Raw genomic sequence first — 13437 nt, forward strand, 5'->3', positions numbered from 1 at the left:
TATGAACATTTTCAATTTGCAATTTTTTTAGTTTTTTTTTTATAAATGTCAATAAAATATTCAAATGTAATGTCTTTAGTAAGAATGAATTTAACCTACTGTAGTAGATATTAATGACTAAAACTAAAATTAATTAATTTTACCACAATAATATCATAAAATATACCTATAGTTAGTAATATTTCAGGTTATCTAGGAATCTATGCAATTATCAGATTAGTCTACGAAAATAATTGAATGAAATAAAAATGTTTACGCGTCATGCAAGGAGGTTATAATATAAATATCAGAAGTAACCAAAATTGTATGTTTCGTAAGGACCGTGGTATAGATTTCAGTGTCTGATTGTGCAGGGGTTATATGTTATATGTGATATGTGCGCCCAACACTTTATGCGTCCAACACGGAATTTTACTTTACCGCCGGACACTATTAGAGATTCCCACTTTACCTCCCGCTGATCGGGAAAAGGAAGCTTTCCAACGCTTCAACTGCTATCGAAAATCAAACTTTCGGTGCAGGTGCGATAAAAAAAATTATAACTTAATTTGTCTATGAATTTATATTGGTATCCGGAGTTACCCCAGTCCCCATTATGTGGTTATATCAGATATCTGTACAATCTTTAACTTTCTATAAAAGCTCAATATGAAGAATATAATTTTTTGTCACGCCTGGTGATTAAGTCGGAATCCCCGTATTGCCGGGCGGTAAAGTGGAAATCTCAAAAAGTACCTACTGATCTTACATATCACGCGTATCATCTGCACAACCTGCAGACACAACATTTATACTACGGTCCTTACAAAACTTTTCGTTACATCTTATAATCATATTATAACTACCGTGCATGACGATTAAAATAAATAAAACCAAACTGTTTCTTAAATATTGTTTTCGTAGAATAGTCTGGTTATTGCATAGATCCTAGCAGGCTAGGATTACCTTTGTCGTGATCAATGGACTCAGAGGCATGACAAAAAATAGTATGTGTCGCATAGGTGGATTTTGTCACATCAGTGGGGGGGCTTAACATTTTTGTCTTATCCATTAGCGTAAACATACAGTTTTAAACGCTTCAACCTACTATCTAGTGGCTACTTAGTACTCCTACTTTATTATAACAGAGGCACCAAGTTTATATGTAAACTAAAGCAAAAGTAAAAATTTTACATTAGTTTTTAAAAGCGCCGTGAAAAACAAAAGACAAATTAAGGAAAAACGGGGATTTTTACGCAAAATTTATTTTGGTTTTGGTATAACTCTAAAACAAATGACTGTAGATACATGAAATTTTGACTGAATGTTTATATTTTCATTTCCTATACACGTCTACAACCATTATGATCCGTATATACACCATTAAATTTTGAAAATATTTTGACTCTTTTTGAGCTATTTACGGACAATTTTTTTTAGTTTTTTTCTATAAATATCAATAAAATTGTATTTGTTGGGCCAAAAAGCGTGGAAATTTAATACAAGGCTCCTGATATATTGTTACAATGGCAGTTGAAAAATATTAAAAATACATAGACACAATTTTTTTTTATAAGTATTTGAAGTTCGAATTTTGACAAAATTTATCAAATTTAAAATTTAATAAATATTTATAAATATTTTGTTGTTAAAAATGTTCAACTTTTATAAATAAGGATTGAAAATTTAAATCAAGGTTCCACATTATTTACTTTATTCACAATAATATCATCAAATATAGGTACTTACTAGTTACTAATATTATATGACTGTCTAATAACTGACTGTCTTCACTCAGAATCGTGACACTCTGACTGGCTGACTGTCTTCATTTAGAATCATTTTGCTTAAAAAAATGATATTATATCATTGAATTCAAATTTAACACCATCCGTTACAGTGACCCACTTGTATCTACTGTACAGCAGAGCAATACCCACTTGCCTGCCTTTATGAATAATATATATTGACATATTGTTTACATTCATATACTATTATACGGGATTGTCCCGTTTTTCCACTTTGTGTCCGTTGTCGATATAATTTTTAGAACACAGACAATTGACACCGAGCAATTACGATAACCCCTGTTCTGAGTGGGAGTAGGTAGGTAAGTACCTATATAGGCTATATCCTATAGTTAGGACTTGTTAGTGGCTGTTGGTTATCCAACCATAATCCATATTCGTATTTCAAGTTGAAAGTTAATACACACTTTTTGCTAACTTTTTTTTAAGTTAAAAAAAAGTTAATTTGTTTATACAACGCTAGCGCACTTCATTATTTTCCAACCCATAACTAAACTGTAGAATACAGTGTTTATACTTTATAGTTTACTCAGTATTTCCATATAAGTTAGATTCGAATGTTATACGTTTTTTACTTTAAACAATTCACAGTAAATATTTTTTGACTTAAAAACGAAATAGACTGAAGTAGTGAAACATAATAAAATTAAAAACAAAATAAATTTACATAACTTACTTCTTTAAATGAAAAATTAATAACTTCACGTTAATTTAAAAGTAAGTAAGTTAACAGTTGTTAAGTTAATGAAAATCCAAAAGTAACTAGTTAAACTAACTTTAACTTTTTAACTCGTTAATGCCCAGCCTTTTATTTAGATTTTAGACATCTACGTATGTACAGTGGCGCGGTGAACGGTAATTTCAGAGGCCTTGGCCTCTAAAATTTTTCTTAAATATAGGGGTGGGTGGTAGCCAGTGGGTCCCCTAGTAAATTTAATATGATATTCTCAATAATAACGACCTGAAATATAACTTGTTATATTACATTAATACATTATTACGCATAAATACTTGGGATATTTGTAACTGGCCTCTGGAAAATTTTTAGTTGCGTATATATGTATATATTTATTGAAGCTTTGCAGATGATAAACTCTATAACCTCAATAGAGGTTAAACACAGGTATTCAAATAAATTGTAAAATTAAAACAAATGAAGAAAGGCTTAAACGCCTTAAACATATTATGTGTAACACTTCTTAATACAAAACAAAATAAATACTGAATTTATAATTTTTTTTTAAAAACGTATCGTATGTAATTAAACATTACATTTGAATATGTTTATTTTTATTACCTATAATTTATATAAATTATATTAATTAATATTTACTAGATCTTAACATTTTATTAGAATAAACTTTTGAATTATTATGTTACACGCTTATACACTGATCATTCAGTATTAATAATGCTATATTATATATACATTTATATTCGGCGTCAACAGTGGCACACACTGAAAAATAAATAGGGGTAGCATATTTAATCAGTTACCTCTATTGACCAATCAGTTAACCTCCTTCAGTAAGTCTATATTGGCTTAATAGTTTATTTTTAATATTTTTATAATATATATATTTTTGGACTAAGGGGTCCGCCGATCCACTAACAAAATCAGGGGTAGCAGCTGCTACCCTTGAACCCTCCAGTGCGTGTGCCACTGGATGTCAATTGTCCTATTATTGGGTGTCAAATGTCCTAGATTCATATTTTTTGTTTTACAAAACAGATACATAGATGTTAAGAATTATTTACGCAACCCTAAAATCTATTATTTTAGGGCCTTAGGGGCATAAAAAAACGTCGATTTCATCTGGAAGGTTCCTGACCCCCCCCTTTTTTCCCTTCCATTAGGAGCTGTGTACAACCTCCGTACTGTCGTAGACTACGAGTTGCGAGATTATGGTCTATGTTAAAATAAACGACAGCAATAAGTCGTTGTTTATTTTGTCACACTAGCACCGTACAGAACGACGTACACAAATACCAACAACAAGTAAACAACTAGCGACAACAAGTGACTACGAGTCAACGCCCCGAATATTCCGTGATAAGGATAACGCGACGTGTGAGCATTAGACACGATCCACGAACAAACGACGCACGGTATTAACCTAAAAACTGACGGAATTGTTTGTATCGATCAAATTGTTCACGGCAAAGCGGCGCGCACGTGATTCCCTTACCGCGTCTACTGCGTTCAGATCTTCATTCTTCAGACGTCGTGGTCGTTGTACCACTCTCCCGCTCATCTATCAACTTTTGTTTACCGACTATCGTTCTCCGATATAAATTGCAATTCAAATACCATTTTTGAAAATGGACACCGCCCGTAAGTACCAATAATATTTTTTCCGGTCAATTTGTCGATATCGAACGCGTATCGAATAATTGACCCCTCGAAATTGTCAGTGCACAACTAGATGATTACCGCACTGCGTATTATTTTCTTAACCAACATTCAATGCACCGAATACTTCACCGGTGTTTTTAATATTAATATTTATTATTGTAACAATATAATATGTTATTATTAAAGTTAAGAATGTGAGTTGGTAGCATAGAGGCGCAAATTGGGTTTTACATTTTAAAGGGGCTGCAATTTTTTTAAGTTGATCGGGCGTGGGCTATGCCAGATGCCTCCACACCACATGTTTAAATTAATTATATTATATTATAATAAACGAAACATATTTTCAACATTTAATTTTTATTAAGCAATTAATAGAAATAAAGTAGTTTAGAGTCAGTAATTATAACAATACTAATATTATTATTTACTGTTCTGTATCAAACCGGCCACTAGATGATACAATATAATATTATAATAATATTTAAAGTATTGACGAACGGTCAAGCAGAGTGTACAAAATGTTGGTCAATTACTTCGCTCATCTTAACTTAAAATATTATTTATTACTCATAAACAACTTGTCCTAAATTCGATTTTTATGTACCTATTGTAATACTTAAAAATATTCTGCTTTGGAATATGAAATTAAAACTGTACTGCATATAAAAAGTGAAAATTTTAAGAAATATATTTTTTTTGAAATAAATTTATTTTGTGACGACTTGAAACCGTGTAAAAAAGTCAACACTTTGCGAAATAATGAGTGTTATATTATTATAAAGCTATTATTTATATTTTTAAAATCCAAGTGATAATTTGTACTTATTATACAACCGTACGTCCGTACAAATAGGTAGTAATAATTAATATGAATAATTATTAATTACTATGAATATAATCCATTAAAAATACTTAAAATCTCAAAAGATATTTTAAACTAATTAATATATTAATTAAGTACATGTAGGTACAGTACCTACATTTACAATATTTAAAGGACAACAATTATGTAAATTAAAATAACTAATAAAATATGCGTATAAACTTTTAATTGAAGGAATGTAAGTAGGTATCCACGTGGTGTGTACCAGTGTACTTCGTCACCAATGTATGTGTTAAATGTGAGTTCAATGATACAATATTACGAAAAACGGTTCTGATTAAACAATGCAGTCGGCCTAGTTACGAAGTATATTATATTACGTTATTTTATATATTTAAAATTATATCGCTACTAAAGTATTAATTGTATTATTAGTAATGGGTTACGTTGTATTTATGTGTGCCGAAAACATTGCAATTGTCATAGTGTGTATGTAAAAATAAATAAATGGTAGTATAATGTAGGTACCTAAAAGTTTCGGGGGCGCCTAAAAAGTTTGAAAATGGTTGGTTTTAAATCGTATTATAGTTTAAAAATACCACATCGGAAACTCATATTGTCAGAACAGTAGTTTTATTGAATTAAATTTCATTGATATTGCATCGTAATCGGTTTGAAATATGTCGGAAACGAATTCTATAAAAAAAGTATTTTTCTAGAGAATATTGTGTCGGAAACATTTTGAACTGTTTATGTATTATGTATCAGTATAGAATCCTATTTTTCAGAAACTTATTTTTATGAAAAATATTTCGTTGGAAATGTGTATTATTAGGTTACGGTATACAGCTCAGAACAAATACATTGTTTCCAACAAAATAATTTATTGACCTATATACTATTCAGACAAAATATGTTTCAATAAATACGCTTTGAGAAAAAATATTTACTGGATTTTTTCGTTTCAACCAATTATTTTTCAACAAATGTCTGCAATTTTGACGAATTTTGCAATCAATTTTGAACAGACGCATACTAAGGTTGCTTTCCGACTATGTAGGAGTTACCTCCCGATGGACAGGTAATAAATGTTTAATTGGTTCTTGGTACATTTTCCCTGCAGCGTCACGACGCCGTCATGTTTCACTGTTTGACGCCGCAGGAAACCATATACCTACCTCAAAATAATTTTATGAATTTCTAATTAAAAATAATTTGCATTTTTTCGTGATTTGCGATCTGCCATTGTAACAACACATTAGAAGCATTTTATTAAATTTTATTGACATTTAAAAAAAAAAATTGGCAACTTAAAATTTCCGTAAACAGCACAAAATATTTTGAAAATTTTGTTGTATAAAAGAAAATGCTAATATTGAGTAATATAACATTCAGTGAACATTTTATTTATCTACAGTAATTTGTTTTAGAGTTACACTAAAAACGAAAATCATTTTTGTCGAAAACAGATTTTACGTAAAAATCCCTGAATTCCTTAATTATTTTTTCGTTTTTCCTTGCGCTTTTGAAAACTACTGGGAATTTTTTACTCTTGACCACTATAATGTACCAGCTAGATTCACTTTCCTATCACAAAAGATGCTGTTAAAGAAAATTTAAGCATTTTTATTGTCTTAAAAGGTGTTGACACAAAATAAAAAACACATTGTAAAATTAATACATTCATCGCTCCGCCCAGAATCTAAATATTCAAATGTCTATAAAAAGCTCAAAAAAAAAAAAGTTTTGAAATTGTAAAGCACCTACGGATATTCGTTTTTGTGTTAGGTTAGGTCACCTAACTGACTTTTTGTGCATGAATACATAATAAATGGTCAAAATAATGTTTTGATTTTTAACTTTAAATTATGTTTCTGATAGCAAATTGGATCTAGTTGGTACTTTTGAAAAGTCAAAATAGTAAATTCCCAGTAATTTTCGAAAGTGTTTTAGGATTAACACAAATAAAATTAAGGAAAACTATTTATGGACTGGATCGATTTTGTTTTTTTTAGTGTAATCAAAAACGTAACATAATAGGTACTACTGCTAGGTTCCTTTTTTTTCTTATAATAGTAGTTTAGTATAATAGCTGATAGATATATAGTCACAATTTTTTTAGAAGCCTTTAAATTTTAAATTTTGACTACATTTACGAAAATTTGCATACTATTTTGTAGTTGTAAAATGCTCAATTTTAGATTCTGTGCGGTGCAATGAATGTATTGAATTTTACAACGATATATTATATTGTGTTTTTTTTTAAATTAATTTTTTTATTTTTGTCCATCATCGCGGTTTGGGGCAGTAAATCTGCTTCGATTTTCTTCAACGGTATTTTTTCGGCGGGAAAGTGAATCTAGTTAGTTTTTCAAGAGGTCAAATTTTAAAACTCCTAATAGTTTTCAAAAGAGGAAAGTTTAAAATCGGGAATTTTTACGCAAAATCGATTTTGGTTTTTGGTGCAACTCTAAAACACATGTACGTGTATAATATACACTGTATATACATGAAATTTTCATTGGTCGTTTATATTTGCATTTTCTATACACGATAAATTTTTCAAAATGTTTTGAACTGTTTGCAGACATTTTCAGCTTTCAATTTTTTTAGTTTTTTTTCCTATAAATGTAAAAAAAAATTTATTTGGTTGGTAGAAAAGAGTGAACATTTAATTCAAGGATCCTGATATATTGTTTCAAAGGCAGATGAAAAATATTAAAAATACATATACACATTTTTTTATAAGCACTTAAAGTTCAAATCTTGACAAAATACGAAAAAATCACGAAAATTAGCAAATTATTTTGAGTTGAGAATATACAAAAATGTTCAACTACAAGCAAATCAAATTAAATTTTTATGAGAGGTTGAAGTTCATATATTTTCACAATATTGGATATTCACTCGATTTCTCACATAGCGGTTTTGTTATTTTATAATTATTCAAAAAAATAACTAGATACATAAACATTTTACTGAATGTTTATATTTTCATTTTCTTTACACCATAAAATGTTGAAAATATTTTATTTATTAAAAGTGGAATTAGTACCCAAAAAATCCTTAAAAAGATTGAAGTAGAAAAACTATTGAATCAAAAATGCTAAATATTACAAAATAAAAGTTTCAAAATTGAATTTATTAGTATCTAATTAAAATGCAAAATAAAATTAGAATATTCTGCATCAAGGGAGCATGAAACAAATTTCTAGCTAGGATAGCATTGTACAGAATAAAAGGAAAAAAAATGCAAAAGTCATCAACATCCTAACTCTACTTATCTGTGTTGACTATAGGTAATGGCCTTTTATGATATATTATATTACCTAATTATAACACTTGAATCATTTTAAATTTGTTCTATTAAAAACTATGAGCTAGTAAAATTTTCTTTAAGCTATCCCAAAAATTGAAAAGACTTTTTCGTCTTACCACTTCTAGTTATTTAAAAGGTCATTCACAAATTTACAACTGTAATGATAATTTTTTTAGGTGTATATTTGTAATTTACTTGCGCGATTGATATTGACCTTATTTTTTGTTTTATCATTATATAAATGATTTTTCATACCTAATTTAAAGTACCTACCTATCTAATATACTATATTAATAAAATTTGTTATATTTATTTTCCAGATGCTTTACCAGTTCTTAAGAAGAAGAAAAGTAAAAAATCTAAAGGATTAAACGATGAAAAATCCTTGGGAGAACTCCAAGCTGAAATCCCCTTCTTTATAAAACCTTCTGAAAAAGCTGCTACTATTGATTCTTCTAAATGGCCTTTGCTTTTGAAGGTAAATATTAGCACTAATATGTAATATTTAATGAATATTAAAATGTTGTACAAAATTGAATGTAATTTTAAGAATGATAATTGATGTGGATTTTATCAACTTTTTGCTTTTTGTTTTTCATGTGAGGCTGGTATTATTTAAATGTTATAATCTCAGTTTTAAATATTAAATATTGCACGTGTATTTTACAGTAAATATTTTTAGCTAAAATGTATTTGTATTATACTTGTAAAAGGTCTAACCTTTTTAATACTTCGTATTTTCCATTTTTTCGGGATGTTGGAGGGGGTGCAATAACATAAGTAACTTTTGATTTTATTTAGTAGACTTGTTATAGGTTTAGAAATAGGAAAGTTTTGGTTATACGCAATAAACTGTTTACAAATATTATTAGAATGATCACTTTTTAATAATATAACTTTTTTTTATAGCATTTTGATAATATGAATGTCCGCACAAATCATTACACACCGTTGCCATTTGGATCAAATCCCCTGCAAAGAGAAATTAGAGAATACATTAAAGCTGGTTATATTAATTTGGATAAACCATCCAATCCAAGTTCTCACGAGGTAGTTGCTTGGATTAAGCGAATGTTAAAAGTTGAGAAAACTGGCCATTCTGGAACATTAGATCCAAAAACTTCAGGTATTTGATCAATTTATTATTTATAAACCTTTTAGTTTTCTCTTTACTTACTTAATATTTTAATTGATTAAATAAATAATTAAATTGTGTAATGCCACAATTGTTATTATCATGATAAAGTATCATGGTATTATGACATTTATATGAAACACAGCACCATTTTGATACAGGTGTTTCACCATTAATTGTAGCAACATTTTCATATATTTATAAATAATACATTTTAGTAACTAAATAAAACTCATTTTACAATATTTTGATTATCATATTTAATTCACTATTTAACATTGTTTCTATCATGTCATTACATTTCTTTTTGTTATTTGCTTGACCTATTATATAATTTATTGAAATTTTTTTTACATATATAATATTATATAAAATATTTTATACTTCAACATAATACATAATACATAATACGTGTGTTAGATAAGATAAGTTTGATAGATTAAGTTCATGCCTTGAACGTATAAAATTAATTACAGCATTTTAATAGAATGCTCTGAATATAAACATACTTAAAACATGCAGGTAACAAAATATTAATTATATTTGTAGGATATTTTTTTTATTTAAAATTTTAATGTTTCATAAGTACAAGAGAAATAATTAATAACATTTAACAAAAGTTTAACACATTTTAATGTATAGGTGTATTGGTTGTATGTATCGAAAGAGCAACACGACTTGTTAAATCACAACAATCTAGTGGAAAAGAATATATTTCTGTTTTTAAACTTCATAATCCAGTGGAAAGTGTTCTTCAGGTCGGTGTTATTATTATATTTTTATTGCTGAAAAATGAGTAAATTATATTACTGTTAATAATTTAGATTAAAAAAACACTGGAATCTTTGCGTGGAGCTCTTTTCCAACGCCCCCCTTTAATTGCAGCTGTAAAACGTCAATTGCGTATTCGTACTATATATGAAAATAAACTATTGGATTATGACGAAGAATCAAATATAGGAGTATTTTGGATCAAGTGTGAAGCTGGTACTTATGTAAGAACACTGTGTGTTCATATGGGTCTAATGTTGGGAACTGGAGGTCAAATGATAGAACTTAGAAGAAACCGTTCTGGTAATTGTTAAATTTAATTATCAAATTATCTTTCACTAAGTTCAATTTTATTTGTTTCCTAAGGTATTACAAGTGAAGAAGAAGGCCTTGCAACATTACATGATGTTTTGGATGCGCAGTGGATGTATGAAAACAATAAAGATGAATCTTATTTAAGAAGAGTAGTTAGGCCACTCGAAGGCATACTAACAAATTACAAACGTGTATTTGTTAAAGATAGTGCCGTAAGTACAACAATAAATCACAATTATTCAATAATGTTTTCATAATTTAATTTAAACTCGTTGTAGATAAATGCAATTTGTTATGGAGCTAAAATTATGTTGCCTGGATTATTACGGTATGATGATGGTATTGAACTGAATATGGAAATTGTCATTGTTTCTTCTAAAGGAGAAGCTGTGGCTTTAGGTAATTGAGTCGTTTCATTAAATATTATTTAAGTTGGTTATCATAAAAGAAATTAAAGTGTAAATAAATTATAACATAATTTTTTTTAAATACCTGTAATTGTACTCAAAATAAATATTAAATATTAAAAACATAATATTTTAATGTTTTTGTTTACAATTATTTGTACATTGCATATTTTTTTTTAATTTAGTCTTATAAATACTAAGTTTAAAAATATTTATCTATTATCTTTTGTTGCTACTAAATAGGTGTTGCATTGATGACAACAGCTACAATTTCAAGTTGCGATCATGGTATTATTGCCAAAATCAAAAGAGTATTAATGGATCGAGACACCTATCCTCGTAAATGGGGACTGGGACCAATGGTACAATATTAATATTATTGGTATTATAATGATCAGACAAATTATTCGATTCATTGATGTTTGAGTGTTGTGTGAAGCAACATGCTGTACACAAACAGGAAAACACAGTTAATCGTCTTCTATCCTACTTATATATGACTTTATACGTTTAGGATTTATTAAATCATAGTTATCTTTATTTTTTATTCTTTTCTTAAAAGCACAATAATAAAGTTAAGAAGTATTATTATCTGTCACTTCTATTTAATGTTTTAACTTTTATGGATTTTGTCTAAGTTGTCTTATGTCAAATTTTGTAAAACACAAATATTTTTGGTAGGATTTTTGTAAGAAAATTCTTTACTTCTCAACTTTAAATAGTATTACTTAAATTAATCACTTTCTTGAGACATTTTGGTTGTGACTCAAATATTATTATGTGGTGTTTCTTCCAATAACACCCATATGATATAATAACTTAACTATTGCCAATCAACTGAAAAATAATTCTAATATATTTAAAATCTATAAACAGATATTTTTAATAATGTCACCCTTGAAAAAAAAAGATGTTTTTAATATAATATATACATTATTTTATAAACAATAATTTTTCATTATTCAATTTTTTGTCTTTTTTAGGCTAGTACTAAAAAGACCATGATTAAAGATGGCTTATTAGATAAATACGGTAAACCAAATGAGAATACCCCGGACAATTGGAAACAAACATTTTACAAGGAGCCGTAAGTTATAATATGATCATGTTGGTTTATTTGTATGCTTATTAAATGCATTGTATTTTTTGTGTTATAGAATTGAAAAAATGAAGACTGAAGGTGAAAGTGAAGAAAGTAAAAAAGTAATTAAAAGAAATATATATTAATTTATGGTTGAACATAGTACAATAATTATTTGATATAGTCTTAGTCAAAATAATACTATTGATGAAAGTAGATTGCTGCTAAGTATATCTGTTTTTCATGTGAAATATTTGTTTTACATTACCTATGACTACTGGCTTCTATACATATTTATTATATTATAATGATATCATTATATCTAGCTAACTTATTGTATTCTTGATATGTTCAGAGAAAACGACAGAGTACACCACTGGATGACGCGTCTCAAATAACGGAAGAGACAAAAGTAAAAAAGAAATCAAAGAAAGAAAAGAAAATTAAGAAAGAAAAATTGGATGTGGAAGAAGAAAATTGAACGGATAAGATTGGACAACTAAAGATGGATGAAGAAGAAATAAGAAAACAAAGTTTTGATAACCATAATTTGTTGTTCTTAAAAAAAAATAAATATTTTTTTAATATGAAATATTGAGTTATAATCGAGTTGGTTGATGAAGAAATGCATAATGTATTTATACATAAAACAATATTGTTATTACATTTGAATTGATAACTTATTTTTATGCAATTATACTGAACATATTTTTTTCTAAATTTTCTATTTAATTTAAATTTAAATGTCTGTAAATATAAATGAGCCTCATCAATACAGACAAATTAAATAAAAACTGAACACAATAGTTATGAATAAAGCAATCGTGTTTCTTTTAAAGTCATTAGTATATTACAGTGGTTCTCAATGTTTTTGTTTATATTGTATCTATGTGGCTATGTGCTCAAAGTATTAATATAATATGACATTATTATAATAGTGTTATGACATGATGATGAAAAACATAGATAAGAAAAACAGTTTTGAAGACAGTCTCATTTTCAATTTACAGAATATATAATATGTATAATTGCAGACTGCAGTCTTAGTCTTGTTAAGTATTTAAATACTTTTTTTGTGTTTCAAATACTTTATGATCAATGTAATTTAAATACTTATAAAAATACTTTTTATTTGTATTTTTACTCGAGAACACTAAATACCTATTTTTTTTTATTTTAGCGGTCTGCTTTAAATTCCAACTACCAATATTTCTAAAATGTTTTTTACAATGGTTCGTGCGGGTAGGTAATGGCCCAAATACAGAATATAATCAATTCTTAGATTGTTTGCTTGAAATAAATGTTTCCATGAAACCAATCAGTGAAGGTCTCTGGAATTATCTATAGTCTAGGTTCTGAACATTTACTAGAATCCAATAGTTGGGGTGCTCCGCCACTTATACCTCCCGTCATAGGCGTAAACTGGGGGGGGGGGGGCAAGGG

At 28.0% G+C, this 13437-nt stretch overlaps 1 protein-coding gene and 1 long non-coding RNA gene across 2 annotated transcripts in view; one reads left to right on the forward strand and one right to left on the reverse strand.

The window, feature by feature from the left end:
* The first annotated feature begins 3935 nt into the window (after window positions 1–3935).
* LOC100167567 (H/ACA ribonucleoprotein complex subunit 4) lies at window positions 3936–12691 on the forward strand. The gene is made up of 11 exons (XM_001951724.5): window positions 3936–4122; window positions 8606–8763; window positions 9195–9411; window positions 10063–10178; window positions 10245–10494; window positions 10558–10718; window positions 10785–10905; window positions 11157–11275; window positions 11897–12000; window positions 12071–12116; window positions 12350–12691. Exons 1-11 carry the CDS (start codon window positions 4110–4112, stop codon window positions 12473–12475), a joined length of 1431 nt encoding a protein of 476 aa, XP_001951759.1. The 5' UTR covers window positions 3936–4109; the 3' UTR covers window positions 12476–12691.
* Window positions 10084–13437, reverse strand: part of LOC115034196 — a 15813-nt gene continuing 12459 nt past the window's right edge. Inside the window, exon 3 of the long non-coding RNA XR_003839544.1 lies at window positions 10084–10205. This is a non-coding gene — a long non-coding RNA (uncharacterized LOC115034196). The remainder of the gene's footprint in view (window positions 10206–13437) is intronic.

The sequence above is a fragment of the Acyrthosiphon pisum genome, chromosome X (genome assembly GCF_005508785.2).
Source record: "Acyrthosiphon pisum isolate AL4f chromosome X, pea_aphid_22Mar2018_4r6ur, whole genome shotgun sequence".
Lineage (NCBI taxonomy): Eukaryota > Metazoa > Arthropoda > Insecta > Hemiptera > Aphididae > Acyrthosiphon > Acyrthosiphon pisum.

What these genes read in the sequence shown, in the direction of transcription:
- LOC100167567 (XM_001951724.5), top strand. An exon ending in ATTAGATCCAAAAACTTCAG is followed by an intron (nt 9,412 to 10,062) that starts GTATTTGATCAA and finishes TTTAATGTATAG; the next exon opens with GTGTATTGGTTGTATGTATC. An exon ending in AGGAGAAGCTGTGGCTTTAG is followed by an intron (nt 10,906 to 11,156) that starts GTAATTGAGTCG and finishes GCTACTAAATAG; the next exon opens with GTGTTGCATTGATGACAACA.